The sequence below is a fragment of the Serinus canaria genome, chromosome Z (genome assembly GCF_022539315.1).
Source record: "Serinus canaria isolate serCan28SL12 chromosome Z, serCan2020, whole genome shotgun sequence".
Taxonomy (NCBI): Eukaryota; Metazoa; Chordata; class Aves; order Passeriformes; family Fringillidae; genus Serinus; species Serinus canaria.
The window spans coordinates 8,710,078-8,725,972 of NC_066343.1; the positions used below are offsets into that span (position 1 = coordinate 8,710,078).

The 15,895-nt window shown below is 43.4% G+C and overlaps 1 protein-coding gene across 3 annotated transcripts in view; it reads left to right on the forward strand.

Moving 5' to 3' along the window:
• The window catches only part of RASGRF2 (Ras protein specific guanine nucleotide releasing factor 2), a 128,045-nt gene that overhangs the window by 25,131 nt on the left and 87,019 nt on the right, over nucleotides 1-15,895 (forward strand). For all 3 annotated transcript variants that reach the window (XM_050987267.1, XM_050987268.1, XM_050987269.1), the window contains exon 2: nucleotides 15,305-15,411. In XM_050987267.1, the coding sequence (XP_050843224.1) occupies nucleotides 15,305-15,411 (107 nt within the window). The remainder of the gene's footprint in view (nucleotides 1-15,304; nucleotides 15,412-15,895) is intronic.

Sequence of the window (15,895 nt, forward strand, 5' to 3'; positions counted from 1 at the left end):
TACATTATGTCCTATATGCCTCCTAATGCAGAAAATTATGTTTTTTATGGTTTCCCTTTCTTGTTATCAGCAGCAAAACTGGATGGCTTTTCCATCCTTACACGCTGCTGTGTGTTTCTCTGCCTTTGAAAAGGGTAACATTCATGTGGCCTACAAAGCTCTGAAAAATGAGAGGATTTTGAGAGGAGAAATTGAATGTCTGACATAGTCTTCCCACAATACATTCCAGTGAGTTAAGAACAAAAACCAACAGAAACTTTGTATTTAGATGCAGCTCTGAGTGATAAACTGCTTCTCAGACATTTTGATGGAAACTGATGGCTTAAAGATGGGGTATTTTTCTTTACTTAAGGAAAAAAAAGAGATCAGTTTTGGTTACAATTAAAAGAAAAAACAGGCAATGCACTTTGCTTGAGAGGAAGAGGGATTTCAGCTAAAACCAAGACTTTTATGTGCAAATGGAAAAAAGGAATGAGAAGCAAATTGAATTTCAACGTTTGCTGTGTGGATACTTTGATCACTCAGGCTGTTCTGTTAGATGATATAAGATATGTGGATCTTTAGTAGAGTTTATTGAAACTCCAGTAGAAGGGAGGAAATCACAACTTCTGCAGCTTGGTATTGGCAGCACTAAAAGAAAGTGCAATAACAACCCCTGAAACAATTCTGTTTGTATCCCAGCTGATGCTGGTTTTGCCACTCGGCTTCATTTGCTTTTCCATATTTTTTCATCAATTTTTAATGAAAAGCACTGTGAAAGAGAGTGGAAAGCAAAAGCTTTATTTAAAAGTTTCTTCGATTGTACGGCAAGTTCAGGACTTAATGAACTGCAGCTTTCAAACACAACTGTCAAACTGGCAAGAAATAGTAAATTTGGCCTTTTCCCTGCCACAGAGGAGAGATGAGGATGCTATTCTGCACCTCTCAAGCCAGGGCTTTGCAGGATTTATTGTGGAAGAGCAACAATGGGAAGCTTTCCTGCTCAGAGATGATGTCCCCTGGGAGCCCAAAATCTCTGTGTTTATTCAGGTTAGCTTGAGAAAGCTCTTGCTGCTGGGGATGTGTATTGACACAGAAAGCAAAATTTGAGGTTGCGTAAGGAGGAGGAACATAAAATATTCTCTTTGTGGAAAATGAACAGAAAATCCCATTGTTCTGCATGCAATTTACTCTTTTCTGGGAGAGAGAAAGTGATGCCTGTGCCTCTCTGCCCCCCCTTTGCAACCCTTCTGTAACTCTGTCCTCTCCAGAATGGTCCTGCCTGCTTGGGATTGCCCTTGGTTGCCACTGCCACCTGTGCCTTGCACGGAGTGGCATTCCCAGATGAATTCTCCAGTTCTCAGATCCGTGAGATTTGAGATTCCCAAATCCCCTGTGTGTGCACAGCAGGGTCAGGCTCTGCTCTGGCCAGGATGTTAGAACCCTGACTGCTGAGAGTTTTTTCTGTGCTGACAGACACTGACCCTCCAAAAAACCCCTAGATTTGACCTGAGGCTGTACAAAAGGCTTCTAAAATTTAATGATAAAACTGAGATTATGAGTGTATAATGTAAATAAAAGTACATATAATCACAAAGTAGAAAACTTACAGTTTAAAGTTCTAGATAATAATAATAATATATAAAAATGAAACATATTATTTATAATTTTTATAATATAAAATTATTTATAATAGATATGATATATGTATTATCTATATTATATATAATTTTTTATTTTTATATCTATAAAACAAAATAGAAGTTCTAAAATGAAGGCTCGTGCTTCTTCTTCACCTTCTTCTTCATGAGTTTGAATAATATTTTGTAATTAGATAAAAAAGTCCACATTGTGAGCAGTGAATACTTAGTTCAGTTTAAAAATTACTTTGTGTTATTTCTTAATTAGGCAGGTTATTTTTAAAAAATTGTATAGAAAGAGAAATACAACTCTTAATTTGCTAGAGAGAAGCACTACAGAACTCACAGTTCGTGAGTGTTATATAAATAAGAACTAATAAACATCTGAGACCCAACAAAGAATACTGTCTCAGACATTTAATCCTGAGAGCAGAGTGGCCTGTGAGGGGACAGGAGCCCAGTCCCCGAGCCTGGGGACAGCCAGGCTCACACCTGGAAACTGCCACCAGAAAGGTGCTTCCAGAGATCAGGATCACCCAGCAGAGCCAGAGAATGCCTGTGGGATGGAAATCAGGCTAATGCATCCACAAGAGGTTCTTCAGCTTTTCTATCACAAACCCCCTGTAAATTCTGTGCAGAGGAAGAGCAGCTCATGGCTGGACACCCAGAACTGCCACAGCTTTCGGGGAGAAAGAGTTGATGGAAGGGCATCCTCAGCTACGGGGTGTTGGAAAGGAACTCAGCAGTGGAGCTGGGAAGGGAATGGAGCCCCAGCAGGGGCTGAGGGAGCTGGGAAGGGGCTGGAGAATTCCTGAGGGAGCTGGGCAGGGGCTGGAGAATCCCTGAGGAGCTGGGCAGGGGCTCAGCCTGGAGCAAAGGAGGCTCAGGGGGCCCTTGTGGCTCTGCAGAGCTCCTGCCAGGAGGGGACAGCCGGGGGTGTCACCGTGATGTTTTCTGAACAATCCCCTCACCAGGATCTCTTCTCCTGGGAAGCTTCAGCCTCTCCTTGTTTTGCTTCTCTGGATGTGATTTGGAGAATTGTTTCCCCAGCAGGTGAATTGTTTTTCATTAATGGCCAATCTCAGCCAGCTGGGTCGGACTCTCTGAGTCAGTCACGGGTTTTCATTATTCATTCTTTTCTGGCTTTCTGATGTCTCCTTTCTCTTTCTTGAGTACAGTTTAATGTATGATTTTCTTTCAATACAATATCACAATATAATAAATCAGCCTTCTGAGCCCTCGGAGTCCATTCTCCCCTCTCCCCTGGTCCTGGGGACCCTCCCAGCCCCACAGCCGGGGGGTCGGGCTGTGCTCCAGGGAACAGGGACAGGAGCAGAGGGAACGGCTCAGGCTGGGCCAGGGCAGGCTCAGGGGGGATTTTGGGAATATTCCTTCCTGGAAAGAGCTGTCCAGCCGGGCACAGCTGCCCAGGGCAGGGGTGGGCTCCCCATCCCGGGGGGATTTCAAAGCCCGGTGGATGTGGCACCTGGGGACAGGGGTGAGTGGTGGCCGTGGCAGTGCTGGGGAAGGGCTGGGCTCTGATCTTCGAGGGCTTTCCCGACCCAAGCAATTCCGTGGTTCTGTGATCTCTGTGAATCTGTAGCTCCTTGTGGTCTCTTTGGTGTAAGCCCCTAGCCCTCTCCCTCGGGGGTTCAGTGTTTGGGTGGGTGGGAGGTTCTGCCACGGGGTGAGAGCAGTGCAAAACGAGGGCAGTGAGTGAGGGAGGGATTAACCTTCCTCCCGTGAGTAATTTACCTCTTGTGCAAACTCTGCTGCTCGAATAATGGTGCTGGAATGACAGGTGTGGCTGAAACCAGAGTTTGTGGGGGAGCAGAAATCCAGGCATTCTCTGCAAGAGGTGAGGATTTTCTATCCTCTTATCAGAGAATATGAGTAATTGTTGAATTACTTAAAAAGCAAATTCAACATGTCCTTTCATATACCATGACACTAATTTGGGTGAGTATTAGGTATATTGTCACTGTGTTTAAAGTACTCCACACTGAAAAACCTTCCAACTGAATCAACTCCAAAATCTCTGTTGTTACTGAGCTACTGAGTGTAGCACAGTTAATATGATTGGGGACATATTAGTAAAACCTGGAGAGAAAACAAATGCTGTAGTTCCAGTCAGGTAAATTGTTAAAAACTGAATGTGTGCCTAAGTGGGTCTTTGACAATCAATATTATAAAATGTGGATTCTATCTGTAATGCCATTGGTTTTACAGCCCTAGCATAATTTCATTTGACATAAAACCTGAACACATTTCAGCAATCTCCAGCCAAATGTTGAAAACCTAATTTTCAGCTCACAACTGGCATAGTGCAGCTCAGTTCTTACTCTTGTCAGTGTGAGATTTTTTCCTATATTTGCAAGGTAGAGTATTGGAGTATTTGCTGTTACAGCATGGCCGAATAATGTGAACAGTTAAGGTAATTTCAGACAATCTTTGTACAAAACCAGAAATTGGAAATGGACGGTCAGAAGTCCTGGGGATTAGGGAAGGATTGTCATATGATGGAAACATCTTAATTGTTGCTTGGCCAAGGTGAGGTGCATCATTGGCTTGTGTTTGTTTGGTTTTTTGTGTTTGTTGGGGGTGGGATTTTTGGTTTTGGGTTTGGGGGTTTTTTGTGTGTGTGTGGTGTTTTTTCTTTTGTTTTGTTTTGTTTCACTTTTTTGGGGGTGGGGTTTTGTTTCGGTGAGAGTTTTTTTGTTAGTTTGGGGTTTTTTCATTGCAAATTTGGAGAATTCAAAGGTGAGTAGATTGAGGAATGTGTATAGAAACATCATGGAAATTTCATGTACATGTTTTAGGGGGTGAGACAGGGCAGGACTCACTCACTGGACCTTTGATGTGCTGAGGTGAGGCCCGTGTTTTATCTGCCTGTGCATCTGAGTGAACCCCATCTGCTCGGGGGTTGGTGCAGTCCAGGCCATCCCCTGCAGGGCTGCAATGTCCAGATGTGCTGGAACATCCAGATGTGCTGAGACAGGCAGTTACAGCTTCCCTGAATGGGGGCTTTTCTACTCACAGTCCTGGGGGCGAGGTTGGGAAAGGTAATTTTGATGAAGACCCTGCTCCTCTGAGAGCTGTGGTTGGAGCAGCTCTGTGTTCTGCTCCGTGGCCTCTGGAATGTCCTTCCCTGCCCTCCTGGGTGGGATCCAGGTGGCCAGAGCAGCCCGTGCTCCTCTGGTGGGCTGTGAGTACAGGGAAGGTGGAGGTCGAGGTCTGGTGTTGCAATTACCTTTTCTTGCTCAAAACCAGAGTCTGTCACTTTTCCTGCCAATTTTTTTACAAGGTTGTGATGAGGCTCTGACCCTTCAGGGCTGCTTAACCACAGAGTGTGGCTGTCAGGGAGCGTGGTGCCAACGAGGCTGTTATCCTGTGCAATAAAATCATGCAGGTGTCATGAAAACCTTGTGTTTTGCTCTTTGCAGTGGTCCTTGATTTTCCATCAGAGCCCTGTCAGTCTCTGGTGTTGGTGTGTGTCTGTACCAGCCTCGTCCCTCATCTCACACAAAACTGCAGTTGCTTGATATTTCAAGTGTTTCATTTTTTTCCTTGAAAATGTTTATAGATAGAAACTATTATATATAACAGGGGTGTAACAAGGTCTGAGATGTGCTGACTTCTTATTCTTGCTTCCCTATCGTGTGTTGGCTCACTTCAGGGAGAGAAGCTCTGTTTATAGCAGTCTTGAGTTGAACTCTTTTACAGCAGATCTATATTTGGGCATCTTTGCACATATCCTGGTGTCTAAAATGGGCACCATTATTCTTACCTTGTAGAGGAGTTCAGAGATTAGTTACTGTCTGTAAAGAGCTTTGAAAATGTCAAATGCTGTGTTTGCATATTTTGAGAATATAATTAGAAGACAGTCAATTAATCTGCTTCCTGTAAATTAATACATCCAAATTGTTTGCTCTGTAGAAATTGTTTGTGTGCATGCTCTGGGGTGGATTTATCTTTGTTCCTTGTTATTTTTGGTACATACGTGATGGTGTTTGCTGAGGAAGCCAGGCTTCACTTTTCCAGTGCACAGTATGGGAGTGCAATCTTCAAAATACAGGCTGTTCAGATAATTTCATTATTTACCTGCCTGCTCATTCCTTAAAATGAAGCTGCATGTTTTCAGCAGTGAGGGTACTTTATTACCTAGAAAATTTTAACTTATGCTCAGGAGGGTTTTTAATTGTTTTCTGTGTTTATTTTCTGTGTTAGCATGGATGAAGGAGGGTGTGTGTCTCATCTTGAGCCTGTATGTTTGATGCAGGAGCTGTCTGGAGAGATTTTTCTGGTCCATATTACATAAGGAATCAAAATAGAAGGTTATAAATGTTCATTCTGGCCTTTAAAGTCTGATCTTTTAATTAAAATACAGGGATGTCTTCTGCAAGGCAAAACAGAGGCTGAGGTTTATGTCAGAGTTGGTGTGGAGGAGCTCTCCGCACTGTCAGGTTTCAGAGGAAAGGGCTGCAGAGCTCTGGCTGCTGTTTGGACAAGGAGGGGAAGGCTGTCAGTACAAGGAGAAAGGTTAAGGTTGTGACAACTGGTGAAAAAATGAGACAGCATGAAAAAAGAGCAAAACACTGAAAGCCTTGAGTCCTGAAAAATGTTTAACACTGCGAATGATTACAGTACTCTCTTTGGTCTGTTTCTGTTTTCCCCATCTGTCTTTCTGTATCAGCTTGAACATCACATTTTCTATTGATGCAGCTACATTCCTACTGATACAGCTCTATTTCTGCTACTTCAGTTGGATTTCTGCTAATTTATTTGTACTGTGCTTAGTTATGTGGTAGGGCTGTAGTCCTGGTTCATGTCACCTGGGCCATGTTTGAGGGGACCAGCGTTTGGAGTGAGTTGAATGTTCGTTCCCTCCAGTTTGGGCCCAGTGGAAGCTGCTGAAACCCTGAAACGGAGCAGGGACAAGGAATGAGGGGCTGTGCTCCCAACCCACCTGCAGCAGGGAAAATGGGATTTCTGTGCTCCTTCTCCATCACTTGCACTGCAAAAATTTCACTGCCGCGGACCCCGCAGGTGCCTGCCCGTTTGTTGAGCTCTCCACATGAGTGGGTGCGTCCTGAAAACCTCTCAAATCACCACTAAACCAGCACTTTCCAAGAGAGTGGTTGTTCCTTTGCCAGCTCAAGGAATGTTTTAGAGAGAAACCGAAGCCTGGGAGGGAGCAGAGGCAACAAGTGGTGGCTGGAATATTTTTGTGTTTAAGTGCGACCTGCAGCTCTGAGCGCTGTGTCCTTTCCCCGGTGCTTGGGAGGTTCAGAGTGCTGGGAATGGGGTCGAGGGTGAGCACAGGGCTGGCTGTGTCCACCACCAGGTCTTTGGAGCAGCTCTGTGTGTCTCCGGGCTTGGGCAGGCTGGATTTGGCCGTGCTTTGTAGGACTCGCTCTCCCCTTTTCAGGTATGCAGCCCGCAGAAGTATCCTCAGGGCACATCTCAGCATCAGTCACCTGGGGAAATGAGATGCAGAGATGTGTCAGTGGCAGCCCCAGGAGCCCTGGTGCACGTGGGAAGGAGGCAGCAGCCCTGGCAGGGCTGTGAGTGTTTACTAGAGACTGCGCTGTCACTGCCAGGCAGCTCTCAGGTCCCTGGGAAGCAAGTGGCTTGTGGTTTCTGGCAGCAAATTCCCACTGGGCCGTGTCAAATGCACTTGGAGATGGAGGTACCCGTGTTCAGTTTACTATGAGTGAATAATTTAGCTACACTTACTTGTTGTACCCATTCCTGTAGGTTTTGCTTGTGAAAATTTTCCTTTTATGTGGCAGAATTTTCCCCTGTTGATAAACTGCTGCTAAGTACAAATGGTCTGCATTGAAAATAGAGCAGATGGGGCCATATTAGCCTGGTTCTCTCATCCATGAAAACAAGTTCTGTAACCATTGTAATGTGGTGTAATTTCAATGCAAGTCAACAGAGTTGCAGGAGAATTTAGGTCCTCGGTGACCTTTGTGTATTCCTTGACTTCTGTTTTCTCTGCAGGTTGGTATTTTCTCATTGACAGAGTAAGAGTTTACAACACAGGGTGCATTTATGTGTAATCTCCCTAACAGGACAACTGTTGATTGCATAATTACATATAATTACCTCAGTTGTTCTTGGCCTGACAATATTTACAGGATGGCCCAGGAAGGCGATTCACTGTCAGACTGTCAAAATAGATTTTAGGGAGCAGGTTGGTACTTGATTAATTCAATATTGGCTGAGGAAAGGAGACATCAAGCCATCCCATCCCTCACCCAGAAGAAGATATTTTGTAATTGTCCAGTTTGAAGCTAAACCTGGAGCAGATACCACAGCCCATCTCTGAATACTCTCAGTGTGGCAGATCCAAATCAGTATCTTCTAATGTGCTCTAGGCAGATAAAAGCCCTATTCTAATTTACCTCTGGAATATTTTTCTCCCTAGTTCTGTTCAGTATCTGATGTCTACCTATCAGGGATGATGAAGTAACACTAAAATGGTAAGAAAACCCCTCCTTAATCCCCAGGTGTCACCAGAAAGAAACACAGAACCTGAAACACTCCAGTGTGTCTCTACCAGGCTTGCAAATTACTTCTTTATTTTTTTAAAAGAAACAAAATTAAACCCAAAACCAGCAATAAAAACCCCAGGAAACTTGTTAGAGCCAGCACTTTATGAAGGCACCAGCACATCTCGTTTATAATCAGGTGCAGGGCAATCTGAAGGCTGTAGAAGACTCTCATGCCACCAAGGGAAGTTTTAATTAGCCCCTCTAGGACTATGAGAAAGGCTTCAACCAAAGGTCCAACTGCTCTAATTACCTGTGCCACATGGTGGCTGTGAGGACATGCTGGGGAAGGCATCTATTTAATACTTACTTTACTTTTCCCTTTCCTCTGCTCTGAAATGACTTTCCAGTTATTTTCAGCTTCAGGACTGTTTGCATTTCAAATATGTGAATTCTCTGTGTTTGCTAGCCCAGAAATCCTGCACAGTGAGCCCTCTGCTCTCCCTGCACATCACTGCCAGTGCATTTACCACTTCCTTTGTCACAGAGCAGCACCAGACTATCACCAGCTCTGTGAATAACCACTTTCTTCTGTTTGTTTTGAAGCTGTTTTCTCTGACCTTTGTTTAATAGATTTTTTTCTTTAATTGGAAAAGAAGTAGACCTGTGACACTCTGTTGATGCACTTTGTACACCTCCTGGTTTTGCAGACTCCTGTTGCATCCCTGAAGTTGTTCTTTCCATAGAATTACAGAACATTCTGGTTGGAAGGGGCTTTTAATGGGTTTTCTAGTCCAACCCTCCTTGCAATGAGCTGTGACTTCACCTTGATCAGGTGGGTCAGAGCCCTGTCCAACCTGGCCTTGAATGTCCCCAGGGATGGGGCACCCACCTCCTCCTCCTGGGCAGCCTGTGCCAGGGCCTCACCACCCTCATGGTAAAATACCCCTTCCTCATATCCAGTGTGAATTAGCCTCCTTCTTCTCAAATCCATCCTCTCTTGTCCTTTCTCTGGGCTGAAGAGTCCCAGATTAAGGTTTTAGTTATCCAGCTGGGACATACTCAACCCTTTCCGTACCACTTCTGTTTTTTTCTGAACCTTTCCCAATTAATGTCCGTGTGAAAAGTCCAGAAGTGCCCATGATTTTCAGGATGTTTCATCGTGTAACTGCCTTGTTCACTTTGTTCTGTTTCTCTCCCAGCCACCCCTGTGGTCTGATTTCCTTCTTTTGGCATGGCTGAGCATTGGGATGGTGTTTTCCTGGGACCTTGCTCCTGAGTGGTGCTACCAAGCACAAAGTCCATCTTTCCACAAGTGAGGCTTGGGATGTTTTTCCTCACGTGTGTCACTTTGCCTTTGTGACAATTAATTCTGTCTGCCCTCTTGCTGAACAGTAACTCAGGCCTGCTGAAGTTCTTAATAACAGATTCCCATCATTACTATCTCAAATGATTTACAAATTTTGTCATCCTTTGTAATGGCTGTCCCAGTCCTCAACAGAATTCCCTGAGGAAGTCCTATTATGACTTTGTGTCATTCTAAGAACTGACAGATGGCCCAGTATTCCAACTGTTTCCTAGATTTGGAGCTAATTTTTCTTTAATTTTTCTTTTTTTTTTTCATGTGTGGAGTCACCTTTTTCTTGTAAGTCCTAGATGCCTAATCATTTCCCTAAATATCAGTCAAAATCGCTGTGAAAACCATTTTTGTTGCAATCTGAATACCTGTTGACCCCTCTGAGAGCTCCTCTGGCTTTAGAGGAGATGCCATCCTTGTACAAAAACCATCTGACTCTTCCCAAGTACATCGTGTTAATTCTGATGTCCACTCATCCTGTTCTCATTATAGCTTCTACTAATTGGTGTGATACAAGCATGAAATGTGTTGGCTCACTAGATCTCCCTGGAAACTTCAAAATGAATTCTCAGTCCTGTCATCATTCCGTTCTCATGCTAATTTAGCAGCAATGGGATGTGGATTTCCTGCCAGGAGTGGTGCCACAGCAAGTCCCAGCGTGGGGGAATCTTCCCTGGCAGAGAGGAGCTCTCCTGCCCACCATGCTGCTGGCACAGCCATGGAATTCCAGGATGGTTAGGTTTGGAAGGGACCTTAAAGCCCATCCATCCCACCCCTCCATGGCAGGGACACCTCCCACTGTCCCAGGCTGCTCCAGCCTGGCTTTGGGCACTGCCAGGGACCCAGGGGCATCCACAGCTGGGAGCTCCATCCCAGGGCCTCCTCCCCCTCCCAGGGAACAATTCCTTCCCAGTATCCCATCTCACCCTCTTGTGGTTGAAACCATTCCCCTTGTCCTGACACCACACATTGTAATAAATAATCTCTCTCTGTGAGGGATTGCTGCCTTCTCCCCCAAACATTTCCCTCACCTCCACATATTCATCCTTGCCCACTTATACCCTCCTAGAGGTGCTGCTCTCTTCCCAACATTTCCCCTTCTTTTCCTTCCCTTTCCCCAGGATGTGAGTAATACAGAGTACACATTTTGTTCTGTGTTTCAGAAGCTGGGCAAAATACTGTCAGTAGAACACATCTGAAAACTCCATGAGTTAATGTGTCCTTGGATAGCATAAGCTGCTTTGATTTAGACTGCAATTTGCTGCTTTTCCTTCTGGGATTACTGAGGAGTTTTCAGTTGCTGCAGTGATTGTTCTCTTTTGCTCAGTAATTTGCTTGCATTACAGGTTGCACACAGGCTTCCAGGCTCTGAAATGAAAATGTCTTTAGAAGTCAAGAACAATAAATATTTTTAGCTTGTCATGTTAAATTTTAATTAATCACCTCTGCCACCTTTTCCAGCATCAAAGGTTTGCAACACGCCCCTGCAAACATCAGTGCATGTAAGCCTTAAATACATGGCAAATGATTAAGCTTCCTCATGCTCACATTGAAGACAGGCTTTTGTTGTGGCTCGTAATGTTTTGGTAGCAATCTTGGTACACAGACAAATTTTACACCACTGTTTTTTATCTCTGTTTCCCATTCTTATCAGTGTTGATGCCTATGATTTTCTTTTTAATTTATTCTCAACATCCTGGCTTGAATAGTTAAGCCAGGACTGCAATAAATCAGTGAAAAATTGGGAAATAGCACCTGGCCAGATCATGGCACAACTGAGTTTTAAAGTGACAATTTCACAGTGCATTATTATAAATTAGCTTTATGTTTAGCAAGGAAATCTTAGGGAAGGGCAGTTGTCTGGGGCATCACCACTCATTGACCTCAGTGCTCTGAAAAGCAGTATTTCTGTTACAGGGCATGTATCACTTGGGTTAATCTTTTTTTTTTTTCCTGTGGGTTTTTTTTTGGGGGGGTGTTATCTTTTGGATTTCTGTTTCTCTGGTGTTTTGTCTGTGTAGTTTTTGTTTGTTTGTTTGCTGTGCTGTTGCACACTTTTTTTTTTCCTTTTTGTGAGAGTTTGTCTGTTTGATTGATTTTTTTTTTTTTTTTAGTCAGACCACTGTTTTTTCCCCTCTGAAAGGGAAATGTTGGAGCTGCCGAGGTTTTGCTGCCTTGTTTTGAGTGCTGCCATCCCTTGGGCGTTTTTGCAAGGGCAGAGTTGTGCTGCGAGCTGCTGGGCAGCCCAGCTGTGGTGCAGGATTTCTGCACCCAGAGTCTGAGCCTGGCTCCAGCCTTGTCTGTGCAGCAGCACCCATCAGCTCCTCCCTCATTGCTCCTTTCACTGCAGGGAGAGGCTCTGGTTAGCCCCAGGTAGGAGCCAAGGAGTGACACACAGCAGTGCTCCTGATGTCCCTCAACTCCTTCCTTGGCTGTCAGTCATGCCTTCATACCTGTGCCAGGTACCTGAAGCTTCCTCTCCTCTTTTTTTCTCCAGCTTTACCTTCAAGAACTCTGCCAAAGGTGTTTTTGTGCAAATGAAGCCTTTCCGTGTCACTGAACACTGAAAAGACACCTTGAAATGAAATTACTTCATTTGTTTTATGTCAAAGCACAGATTGTTCATATTATCCTCTATGATTCCAGTGGTTTTCAGAATAAACATTAACAACAAAATTGTCTAGTTGAACTTGAAACACAAGTGTGTTCCTGATATCCGTCAGACGGGATAATGATGGTGATGAGGGGAGTTGATGTAAATATGTGCTACAGTGCTTAAATATTTACTGTTTTCCCTTCAGAAAAGGGTGGTGTGTATGCAGAAGGTTTTTTTTTTTTTTTACCTGTACTGTGCTGCAGTGATGTGCAAGCTGAACTGTTTGGCATTGAATGGCAGTGCTAAAATTATATTGTCTCTGTGTAATTATATATACAGGCCCACTCACATACATCACTTACTGGAGAATGTAATAGTGCATCACAGACAACATCTTATTTTCTTGTAGTAAATTAGTTTTTTAAATGAGCAACATTTATTTTGAAAAGAGAATTTAAAGATGACTTTGACATTGTTTTCAGAGGCATGTTATGGTATTTTTCTTGCACTTTTCGTGCTGTAGAATTGACTATTTCTGGATAAACAAAGTGAGAGCTGATGCTGATGCTAGAATGCAATATGCCTGTTTGGGGGGCTGACAGATGTAGGTGATTTCAAAACAAATGCTGTCTGTAATTTAGCTTTAGTCACCATTGGGTCCAGACCTACTGTGGTTGCCCTCTAAGTTAGTTTAAATGTTGCATGCATTTTCTTGGCCTGACTGTGTGTTTCTGGCGTGCCTGTCACCATGGTAACTGCACACCTCTGAGTTTAAATTCTGTGACATGAGATCACTGCAAGTCTTGCTTTAAAGAGGTCTGAGTTGCTGCACTTTGAAAGTAGGGAGGACTCTGATATTGTCTCTCCCTTTAACTTGAATCCCCACACAATGGGATTAAATCCAGTGCTTGTCTGCACTTGAGTCTTTATTCTAATTTTATATGTAACAGCTTTATGAAACGCAAATAACTTGTTACATAATATGCAGTGCTGAACAGTGTGATTTATCTTTAAATATGCTTTTTAAAATAGACTATTCCACTCTATAAACAGAGCACATTTGTGTGTAATCTTGCTGCACTTTTCACTGTGCTGTAGGTTATTTTCAACTGCACTGTATTGTTGTAAAAGTTTTTATCTTTCACTGCTATGGAGAATCCTATGGACCTGATTAAATGGGTTTTTCCTTCCTATTCAAGGTATTCAGGTTTAAGTGATATGCTCTGTTGAAACCCCACAGGTTATAAGATTGTCCTTGTACTAATTTATTATTCCTCATTTGGGCTCTGGAGCTCTTTAATTTCTGAGACTTAACAGGTCTGAGCCTGAACTTCATTTAGTTAAAGCATGTTAAATGTGAATGCTGCTTCTGATTTGGCCTCATTTCTGTTGTGATTGTCTGTAATCCTGCAGTTCTGGTGCTCTTCTGCATGAAGAGTGCTTTTTATATGCACAGTGATGTTTAACAGACTAATACAATGCACAAGTGAATAATTTCTCCTCCTGGAATGCCTTTCCCTGTGCTCATGTTATCCAAAAGGAAGCCAAATGTAGGAGTGCTTGAGTTTGGCTGTTGGAGCCCAGAGAGGAATTTCTGTTCCCTGTGCACAGGTGTGGAGGTGGACGAGGGCTGGAGGAGCTCTGGGCAGTGAGGACAGTGGAGGGATCCAGACAAGTTCAGTCAGAATTTCTCCTGAATCACCTCAGACCCAAACCCAGGTGTTTTTATGACCCTCACTCTTCCTCCTGCCTGTGAAAATCCTGGATTTCGAAGGAGCGTATTTAGGACACCTGTGGAAATTAATGTGTGTGTTCAGGTAGCATATTTTCTAATCTGTCTTCATCTGAGCTGGAAGAAGCCTGTTTGCTGCCTTGCTGTAAGTGGGTGCACAAGCTATGCAAAATCAGATTGTAAATATCCCCCTGTCAAATGGGAGCTAAGATGGCTCTCCCCTCCCCAGCAGCTAAATCTGTTTATGCTGTGTTCTGACAGTGGCAGAAACCTCATGAAAGTTCTGTGGAACACAGGGCAATGGCCTTCATGCAAGAAACGTGAGATTTTGGGTGAATAGCATTTTCTTGCAAAAAAAAAAAAAAAAAAAAAAAAAGGTAGTAGTTGCCATATAGTTCTGGGTGAGACTTGTTGAGAGAGGGGAAAACATGTTTTGGGAGTGTGATGGATGAGAAGTGAGAGGAATAGTGGATTTGTGTTTGCAGACCAGCTGTGGGGCTGCTGGTGGGTAAAACCAGCACTGGGAGAGAAGAGAAACAATGGGAAGGATTCACTGATTGATCAATGGAAAAAGAGATTTGCCTTTACAAATGAACTTTGGGTTGGCTGAGAAATGAAATTAGACATTGAAAGGTGAAGGAAACAGTGGGGAAGAAAAACCCCCTAAATTCAGTGAGAATTAAAAATGAAAAGGGAGGGTTGTACATTAGAGGGGAATCTCTGGGATCAGGAGTTCTGGGCAGTCTGAACCTCTCCAGTCCCTCAGCCAAGGGGGAAAGAGAGAAGGGAAATGTGGCTGGGAATTGGGATAAGAAGGAGGCTGCACCTCCAGAAATGTGAGAGACCCCAGGGAATGGCCCATGGCCTCTGCCTTGGTTGGAATAAAGGCAAAGGACTCCTCTGAATCCTGCTTGGGCACAAACCTCTGCTGCTTGTGGGTTGATTTTCCTGACAGAAGGGTCCCTGTTCTTCTGGGAAGGTGGGGAATAAGCTGGAGCCAGTGCACAATCTGCATTTTTGGGAGGAGGTGGTGGTGGCTCCAGGCTTGGGTCCCCACACTGGCTTGTGGGGGAAGTTTTAGGTTAAAAAATGCAAGAGAGAACTGCAGACACCCCACTGTAGTTCTGTTATTGTACTTGGCTCTAGGAGCTCTTTAGGGAATTGTATTTTGTTGTCTTGGATGTGGAAGTTTAAGAACAATAACTTAGCAATAAGTACATGAAAGCTATTACCTTGATACACAGGGGAATATTTTCAGGGTAGTTTTAACTTCAATCCATGTTTCAAGACTAAAACTTAAAATACATGTTCTTTGGGCTGGCAACACACTGGGCTGAGTATAGAAAGTCTTCTGGTGTCTTTTATTTGGTGGGTGGGATGTTTTTTGTATTTTCTATTTCTTTTGTTTGGTCGAGGTTTTTTTTGTAGTTGCTTTTTAAAATTTTATATATCTTTTAAATTTAAGAGTTTCTGAACCCTTTTTTCCTTTGTTCTAATTTGCAGCATTACTTTACTGTTCTCTTTGGCCATGAGGGGCAGAAGCCACTGGAGCTGCGTTGTGAGGATGAGGTTGATGGAGATGAGTGGGTAGAAGCTATTCACCAAGCAAGGTATGAAACTCGATTTGTGACCCTCTGATCCATTTTATTACAGGTAAATGGATAATACTTGAGAACCTAAACCCATCTTCCAAACAGAAAGAAATGATTACATGTATTAGCTGGGTGTTGTTTGCAATTCATGAGTACGTTATAGGAAAAAAACACCTTTAACATTCAATGCTTTTTTCACTGTCTTTTATCTTTCATAAGCAATTGTGCTGCAGTTGAAATTAGTTCCAGAAGAATATTATTTTATTAGAAAGAAGCCCTAGGATTAGTCTTCTGTTAGAGACAAGCGTGTCGTGTGAATGAGGAAATTAATGATATGACAGATGAATAAATGAGTTTTTCCTTAAAAACTCTTACACAGAAATAAATGTAAGAAAGAGGAGGTGAAGCCATTAAGATGATGAAGTGTGACAAATAAAATTTTGACTTCAAAACTGAAATTCTGAACCTCCTGAACCACAGTTTTGTGGAAAGGGTTGTGGTA